The following is a 9,081-nucleotide window of genomic DNA, read 5'->3' on the forward strand; positions in this document are numbered from 1 at the left end:
CCCCCGCACCACCCCCCTCCTGCCCGCCGTGACAATCCCCTCCTGCCCAGCGTGGCGATCCCCTCCTTGTGGTGTTGCATCCTTCCAGTTTGGTGTTTAGAGTCCTTTGAAGGGACTTTGCTGAGTCGCGGTAGGCTCTGGGGAACTGGCGGTGAGCTGTGTTGGGGACAGAATGAGTATGCCCCTCACACAGACATACTGGCCCACGTGGAGCAGGGCTGTGTGCAGCCCCTTGGCCCTGCAGGCCACCCAGGGTGCTCGGCCTTCCACAGGCAGACCCAGGAGGCTGGAACAAAGAGGACAGTGGGGCAGATGCTCATGGCCCTGACATCAGGGTCCCGAGGCCCTGTAATGGCTTGCCAACTGGGGACCCCAACCCGCCGGCTTGCAGTACAGTTGAGGGCGAGCCACCCAGCTTGCAGCGCAGGGAGACTGCCAGCCAGGGCAGAAAAGCACTTGGGTTTCTTCTCAGGCCTTGCGTTTGCTGCTAGAACCCAAGCTGTTGTTATCGGTACTTTCGTAGTGCTCAGCGGAGATCTGTACCAGAAACATTTTTTAGGGTTTTGTTATAGGGTGTATGTGCTCCCCAAAGAGATGAAGAGGGGGGAGTCACTCGTGTGTGCTGCTGCTAGGTCCAGGACTCGAACCGTATTCAGCCATGTGAGAATCTAGTACCTTAGCCACCACGCCACCTGCTGGTCCTGGGTACCAGTATTTATCCAGGTGGGGTGGCGGTGCCCGTAGAGCGGGGCTCCACTCCGTCTGTGTATTGGCGTTTCCTGAGGGGGTACTGGGGCACAAAAGAGCTCCTTAGCGGCCTCTACTGTCTCTGTCCACACCCATCTCCTCCACGCCCGGACCAAGGTAGAAAATCGTGGAGTGCCGTTAGAGCAGCGTGTAGGAAGCCTGTCTTCCCGAACCTCCACCTGCTCTTTAAGCCGTTCTCGAAGCGTCTAGGTTTGTTCCGGGATGAGCGGTGTAGGGACAGCAAAGCTGGAAATTTATAGATTGGTTTGAAAGACTGAGCCTGAGCTTGGCTCTGATTGTGCAGCCAGGGCCGCCCCGGGGTACTGAGAAGCCGTGTTAAGTGGAGCTGTTGCCCTCTTTCCAGCCGAGCTGTCCCAGGCAGTGAGCAGCCGCATGCCCCTGTCAAAGCCATCCCCACCCTTGCCGCCCAAGAGGGGTGTTCCTTCTGCTTCGCTGCACACCTCGGAGTCTGCTGCTGCCACGTCGAGGGCACCGAGTGACCACAGAGAGAGGAGCGCCCGCCCCGTGGGCTCAGAGCCTCTGCCCACCACCCCGCCTCCCTCCCCGTCCCCACCACTGCCTGCTCACGTGCCCCCAGAGCCCCCGTGGGCTCCTCCACGCCCAGCTGAGACTTTCCAAGCTGGGCCAGAAATTGAGTTTCCACCTTCCTTAGATCTGCCCCAAGAGGGCCCCCAGCAGGAAGATCAGGAAAAGGGAGGCCCCAGGAAGGCCGCGGACCAGAGCTCTGGGGAGTTCCCCACTGTCGGCAGGCTGCCCCTGCCCCCACTGCATGTTCGAATCCAGCAGGCCCTGGCCAGTCCGCAGCCCACAGCCCCGCCCCTGGGAAGCGCTCACAGAGCGCACTCTCTGCTCTTCGAGAACAGCTTCTCCTTTCCTGAGGACAGCAGTGCCCTGGGCCGGACCCGGTCACTTCCCGTCACCATCGAGATGCTCAAAGTGTGAGTGCCTTTAAAGCTTCTCTGGGTCTATCTATATCTTAGTAGTCTTTCCTGGAAAAACTGCTAATGAAGAGGAAGTATGAATTAAAATTAAAATACAGGGACCAGTGGATGGCATAATGCCTACGTCACCAGACTCCCATGTAGTCCCTGACCCCTTGGGCGCATGTGCATGCGTGCCCAGATCCCGAGAGGAGAAGGGATTGCAGTGTGGCCATCCCCCTCGGGGGGTGATTTCTTGCTTTCTCTGTCTTTCTGGCGAGTGCACACGCCGTATAGCAAAAACCTCTCCAACAACAAAAAAATTAAAGTACCAAGACTATTCTGCTGGGGCCGGCAGATGGCGCAGTGGTTACATCCCTGGACTCCCACATGACTGACCACAGTTCAAGTCCAGACCCAGCGGCTTGAAAATCACACCAAGAGAGAGTGTGTGTGTGTGTGTGTGTGTGCACGTGTGTGTGCGTGTGCGTGTGTGTGTGTGTGTGTGTGCGCGCACCCAAGATCCCGCGAGGAGAATGGAGGAGAAGGGGTTGTGGCGTGCCCATCCCCTCGGGGTGACTTCTCGCTTTCCCTCTCTGTCTCTCATGTACATCCTATGGCAAAAGCCTATGGGGGAAAAAAGAGAAAAATGCCCCTGAGGGTTAGTTGGGTCGCGCGTCTGGTGCCCTGCCCTTTTCTGTAGCTCTCTTTTTCTTTCCCTTCAGGTTTTTGCCATAGGGTGCATGCACTGGCTGGAGAGAGACAGAGGAGAGTGACGAACCATTCGGGGTGGAGAGTGGCCACACCACAATCCATTCTCCTCTCTGGATTTTGGGCACACACGCACATGCACACGCACGCACGCACGCCTGGCATGATTTTCAAGCTGCCAGGTCCAGGGCTTGAACTGTGATCAACCGTGTAGGAGTCCAGCACCTTAACCTCCACACCACCTGCTGGCCCTCTAACTTTTTTTAAAGTTAATTTTTCTGTTTTTCACGAGAAAGTGGAGGGGAGGGGAGAGCCAGCTTCCCTTGACGGGGCCATCTTGTGCGGTCTCAGTATACTCCCAGCAAGCCGGGATCCCAGGTGCACCTGGGCGTGGCCACCAGCATGTTGCAGTCAATCTGGGAGCCAAGCCTGGGCCTCCGACGTGGCCCCAGTGGTGTGCAGTGGCACCCCGCCACCACGCCCTCACACTGGGCTCCATTGTGTCCGTGTAAGAGACACAAATCCCACACTTAAGGGCATGGAAATTAAGCCTCTATCTATCTATCTGTCTATCTACCTACCTACCTACCTACCTACCTCTCTATCTCTCTACCTACCTACTTATCTCTCTATCTCTCTACCTACCTACCTATCTCTCTATCTCTCTACCTACCTACTTATCTCTCTATCTCTCTACCTACCTACCTATCTCTCTATCTCTCTACCTACCTACTTATCTCTCTATCTCTCTACCTACCTACCTATCTCTCTATCTCTCTACCTACCTACTTATCTCTCTATCTCTCTACCTACCTACCTATCTCTCTATCTCTCTACCTACCTACCTATCTCTCTATCTCTCTACCTACCTACCTATCTCTCTATCTCTCTACCTACCTACCTATCTCTCTATCTCTCTACCTACCTACCTATCTCTCTATCTCTCTACCTACCTACTTATCTCTCTATCTCTCTACCTACCTCCCTACCTACCTATCTACCTACCTACCTCTCTGTCTGTCTATCTCTCTACCTACCTATTTATTTATTTATTTTACTGTATTACTGCACAAATTTTATTCAGAAACCCATCTTTTTTTTTTTTTTTAAAGAAATCCCAGGGAACCAGCAGTTAGCGTAATGGCTATGTCGCTGGACGCCCACGTAGTCGACCGCGGTTCGAGTCCCGGACCCAGTGGCTTAAACTCATGCCAGGCGTGTGTGCGTGCGTGCCCAAGATCCCGAGAGGAGAATGGAGGAGAAGGGATTGCAGCGTGGCCATCCCCCCTGGGGGTGATTTCTCGCTTTCTGTCTCTCTGTCTCTGTCTGTCTGGCGAGCGCACGTGCCCTATAGCAAAAACCTCTCCAAAAAAAAAAGAAAAAAAAAAAAGAAATTCCATTATGAACTGGTTCAGTCATCAACTATAGCACTTTCCAGCAGACATACGGTAAAATGGCATGACTCAGAATCGCCTAGATCTTTCACGGTCTCTCAACCGCCTCCTGTCATGCTTCTGTCCTCCACCGCCAAAGCCACCGTGCCCACGGTCTCTAGACTGAGAATGCCACTCCCAGGACTGGGACCTTGTTTTATGACGCATGGAGGCAGTGTGCAACATGTCACTTAAGGGGGTTTGCCTTGGCAGCCCGTGCGTGGTGGTCTAGGTGGCTGGATCCCTCGCAGCTGACTTCAGTTCAAGTCCAGTGTCCATCAGCTTGAGAAACGCACAGACGTGAAGTGAGGCCGGGCTGGGAACCAGCAGGTGGCATGGTGGTTAAGGTGCTAGACCCTCCTTTTTTTTTTTTTTTTTGGAGAGGTTTTTGCTATAGGACGCATGTGCGCGCCAGACAGACAGAGACAGAAAGCGAGAAATCACCCCCCAGGGGGGATGGCCACGCCGCAATCCCTTCTCCTCCATTCTCCTCTCGGGATCTTGGGCATGCACATGCACGCACACGCGCCCAGCGTAAGTTTTAAGCCACCGGGTCTGGGATGCAAACCGTGGTCGACTATGTGGGAGCCCAGTGACATAGCCATTACACTAACTGCTGGCCCCTGGTGCTGGACACTCCTACATGACTGACCAGAGTTCGAGTCCTGGACCTGGTGTCTTGCTTTCTCACATTCCCTCTCTCTCTGTCTCTGGTCAAATTTAAGTAACTGCATGAATAAATAAAATCAAGAGGAAAAAGAAAAGAAATGGGGCCAGACCATGGTCAGTGGTGCCGTGCCAGGGCCACACAGGGCAGGCCTGGGGGCACATCCCGGGCCTCTCAGCACATGCCCCTCTGCAAGTGGGCCGGCTGAGACCAGGCACGTCATGGTGTGGAAACCTGCCAGGATATCGCTGCTGCTCTCGCAGAACTAAATGAATAAACTTGAGAAGAGTTTGCCTCAGAGTGAGGTGGCCCTGGAGTTCGATCCCACCTGCCGCTCTGAGCTTTGGCAGAGTCGGTTCCTCAACTGTCTGTCCACAGGAGCCACGTGGGCTCCGTGTGATCAGCGCTTCACGCGTGCCAGGGCTGAGGTCCGAACCCAGAGCCCTTTACGTTGGTATCTGCAGGAGAGTTTCTTAGCAAGATTGTTTAAGTCGAGGGAGCAAAATCTAACCTACTTACTTGGGGAACTTCCCATAGTGTTTTTAACCTTTATCTTGCAAATCGCTTTACCTTTTTGTTACAAAAGGAAAACATAATTATGTAAATTTGTTAGTCCAGATGATGAAGATGAGGAGGAGCCGACCTGCCCGCCTGCACTCAGAGAAGACATGCCTACCTCAGCCACTCCGCTGCCGCAGCGCCTACAGGAGAGAGCAGAGAAGGAGAGCGACTCTGACTCTGAGGGCCCCGTTCAGTACCGTGACGACGAGGGCGAGGACGAGGAAGAGGACGAGGACGAGGGCGAGGGCCCCCAGAGTAAGAGAGGGCAGGGCGGCGAGAGAGAAGGCTCTTACAGACACAGCCCTGCTGGCCTTAGTGGAAGACGGGCGGGCCTCTGTCCCCTCGTTCTTTTGCCCGCTGTCCTTGGGAGCTAGCATGGAGGCCCCTTGTCCATGTGGCTTCCCTCTGCCAGAGTGCCCTGCGAGGGGGCCACACGTCGAGTCACCCAGGCTTGTCCTTTTTACCTTTTTCTTTCTTTCTTTCTTTTTTTTTTTTTTAATATTTTTGCCACAGGGTGTGTGTGCTCACTGGAAAGAGACAGAGATGGTGGGAAATCACCCCCAGGGGGTGGCTGCTCTGCAACTCCATCTCTGTTCTCCTGGGATTGTGGGCAGACACATACACGTGTGCCCAGTGTGAGCTTTCAGGTCTGGGGCTTGAACCGCCATCGGCCATGTAGGAGCTCAGTGCCTTAACCACCATGCCACCTGCTGGCCCCAATTCTTCTTTTCATGTGAAACCCATTCACCTTGATGTTGTCCGAATAGGGAGTGGAGGAGAGCAGGCATGTGGCGAAGGTGAAGGGATGGAGAGGCTTCCTTCAGGCTGGTCAGTGCAGCCATAGGGCCAAGAGCCCGTTGCATCTGTGGGCCTTGGGAAGACAGGGTTCGATTCTTGCCTGGGCCAACGTAGCCTGGGGCATGGCATCCAGAGGTCTGGCCGTGTGGGAAGCCTCCAGGCTGTAAGGCAGAGGCCAGCCATTTAAACTCCACCTCCTCCAGCTTCCTGAGGAGAGAGTGTGGAGGGCCCGGAGGGACAGGTGCCCTCTGCCCAGCCGAGTCCATCGGGCTCAGCGTTTCCACTGTCTTCCTCTGACCCTCTTCTGGTGTTGGGCTGGATCGCAGGCGGCCAGGTGGGAACTGGGGGTCCCACTGTTCAGGCTCACCCCAGCGAGGCTCCAGATGAGGGGAAGCCTTTGGCTCAGATCCCAAGCTCTGACGTGACTCACTCCCTGTCCCCTGCGCACAGGTGCTCTGGCCAGTAAGGTGAAGAGGAAAGACACCCTGGCCATGAAGCTGAACCACAGGCCCAGCGAACCAGACCCAGTCCTCGGTTCTTGGCCCCGTAAAAGCAAGGAGGAGTGGATCGCCATCCGGCACCAGATCGGAAGCACACTGACCCGGTAGGCCCTGGCCTGACTGCCCTGCGGGCCAGCACTCCCTCTGCGGGCATCCTGTGGCCTCTCCCTCAGGGTAGTTTGTGTCTTCGTGTATTTTAGCTGTTTGTTTTTATTTCCCAGACACTCACCAGGGAGAGAGCAAAGGAGGGGAGAAGGCACCCCGCAGTGGGGCATGGTCGCACCTTCTCCCTTCCCCGTCTCTCCGTCCTGCTGGGATTTGGGGCACACAAACCTGGCGTGGTTTTCAAGCTGCTGGGCCCAAAAGGCAGACCACACTCTGGCACGTGCATCAAGCTCCCTGGACCCTGGCTCCAGCCCAGCACCTACGTGCGATTGCTAGGAATGCATCCTGGACTGGGGACCCTCGGAGAGTGGGGGACTAAGTGACTAGATGGCTCTGAGAGCTTTTAACCAGGAGATACACACAGGGTATTTTAAAAAATAATTATTTATTTAATTGTATTTATTATTATTTTTAACTTGGACAGAGAGAGGGAATGTGAGAAAGCAAGCCACCAGGTCCAGGACTCAAACCGAGTTTGGCCATTTGGGAGTGTCCAGCTCCTTAACCACCACGCCACCTGCTGGCCCAAGTGTTAGTTTGTTTTTCAAGTGAGTTGGAACCAAAAGTGTACAGAAACTCGCCTGCCAGCTTCCGGTATATGTCGTATCCTCAGCGTCCCAGTGGGTGGGGCTCTGCTTTCCTGGCCCAGGTGTTCCCTGTGTAAGGAGAAGGGGGGGCAACTCAGCTTACTTTGGATAAGTTAACCGAGGATGTTCATTAACTGAAGTGCACGGTTACTTGAAAGTGTGGCCCTTCTTCCTGCCACCCTGGCTCTGCTTGTTTGCGCCTGGGGACATGTCAGTCTCCTGCCCGGGATTTCTCTGCTTTAGCACGAGGGTCGGCCTGCGTGACCTCTGGTCTGACCGCTACTGACACCGCTGCTGACGTGGAGGGAGCCAGGCCTTGCCTCGGTCTGACAGCGGCTGCACTCTCAGGTCATCCGTCCGGAAGCCAGTTGGGCAGGTGTGCATGGGCACAGTTCCAGAGATTGCCCTCAGTCGTGCAGGGCGGGCCCCTCTCGCGGAAGGCACGCAGGTTGTGTCTGTGAGGCCGTGTGGTCTGTTGCTTACTCCTGCTCTTCTGAGACCTGCAGGAAGACAACACAGCTCGTCCCCTTCACCTGGAAGACTTGCTTTCCCAGTTCTAGCACACACGGGTGGCTTCTCCCCACACCGTGCGAGCAGGCTGCAGGTGCCATGACTTCCCTCGAGTACCTCGGCGTGCTGTGTGCCAGGGCTAAGGGCATTCTTACAGGGCCACAGCACACTCGCCAGGTTTTAGAAACTGAATACCACGCGATGTTTTTGTCGAGTACCCAGCCCTGTCCAGCTTCACCAGTGTCCTAGTAATGTCTTTGTAAAGTATTTCTTCACTCATAATAGCGAATGTGCGCTCACAGACAGGGCGGGGTAGAGTGCTGTCTCCACAGGCTCTGACCACCCTGGAGGCTCTGCATACCATCAGACCTGGGCCCTGCCCACATGCCCAGCCTGTTTCAGGCTGACCGGACTAGGGATTTGAACTAGTTACCTTGTGGGACCTAACATCTCTCGAGAGGTGTATTACTGCTACAGCACAGAGCTGGCCCCCCCAGCAACGTGTTCTTTAAAGTTTGCCGTAAGACCTGTGCTCTCTGCAGAGAGATGGGGTTGGGCAGAAAGCACTCCCAGTGCGAACAGTCACTGGGCAATCCTTTACCCACCTTTCTTCTCTTGGGATTACTTCACAGGCCACCAGATCTGGGACTTGAACCATCCATTCGGCCATGTGGGGTTTAGCTGCCTTATCCACTATGCTACCAGCTAGCCCCAGGAATGTCTTTTAAAAACATTAATCAATTAGTTTAGAATTTTTATTTTAAAAAATCATTATTATATCTAACTTTATTTATTTATGTATTTTTGGTTTGACCAGAGAGGGACAGAGTGAGAGAAGGACAGAGTGAAAGAGTGAGAGGAAAAGTGAGAAAGCAAGTCACCAGGTCTGGGACTCAAACCATGGTCAGCCATGTGGGAGTCAAGTGCCCTTAACCACCACGCTGCCCGCCAGCCCCAATTTTTATCATTTCTATTTAAATTTTTTTAGTTTTGCTATAGGAGGGGTCAGCAGGTGGCAGGCATGGTGCTTAAGGTGCTGGACTCACACATGGCTGACCACTGTTTGAGTCCCAGACCTGGTGGCTTGCTTTCCCACTTTCTTTATCTCTCTCTCTTTCTCTCTCTCTGGTGAATACATGTGCCCTATAGCAAATTAAAAATAATAATAATAATAATAAATAAAATTAAATAATTTGTTCCTAAAGTTACTTTTAAAAAAAGTTTTGCTATAGGATGTATACACTTGCCCAAGAGAGAGAGAAAGTGAGAGATCACCTCCTGGGGGGCCAGTCCATAGTCCCAAAGCCCATAGCCCCTTCTCCATTCTCCTGGGATTTGGGGCACACACATGCATGTGCCCAGAGTGATTTTCAAGCTTCTGGGTCTGGGACTCGAATCACACAGTAGGCATTGTGGAATTCAGTGCAATAACCACCAGCCAGACATTCCTGGCCTCAGGAA

At 54.0% G+C, this 9,081-nt stretch overlaps 1 protein-coding gene across 4 annotated transcripts in view; it reads left to right on the forward strand.

Moving 5' to 3' along the window:
- PHACTR4 (phosphatase and actin regulator 4) overlaps positions 1 to 9,081 on the forward strand; it is a 38,635-nt gene that overhangs the window by 13,438 nt on the left and 16,116 nt on the right. For 3 of the 4 annotated variants that reach the window (XM_027766728.1, XM_027766729.1, XM_027766730.1), the window contains 3 exons: positions 1,112 to 1,706; positions 5,113 to 5,315; positions 6,309 to 6,462. In XM_027766728.1, coding sequence (XP_027622529.1) covers positions 1,112 to 1,706; positions 5,113 to 5,315; positions 6,309 to 6,462 — 952 coding nt within the window. Of the gene's footprint in view, positions 1 to 1,111; positions 1,707 to 5,112; positions 5,316 to 6,308; positions 6,463 to 6,579; positions 6,889 to 9,081 lie in introns of all 4 variants that reach the window. The other variant, XR_003547202.1, reaches the window with a different exon arrangement.

Source organism: Tupaia chinensis, unplaced genomic scaffold (assembly GCF_000334495.1).
Source record: "Tupaia chinensis unplaced genomic scaffold, TupChi_1.0 Scaffold143646_1, whole genome shotgun sequence".
NCBI classification, from domain to species: domain Eukaryota; kingdom Metazoa; phylum Chordata; class Mammalia; order Scandentia; family Tupaiidae; genus Tupaia; species Tupaia belangeri.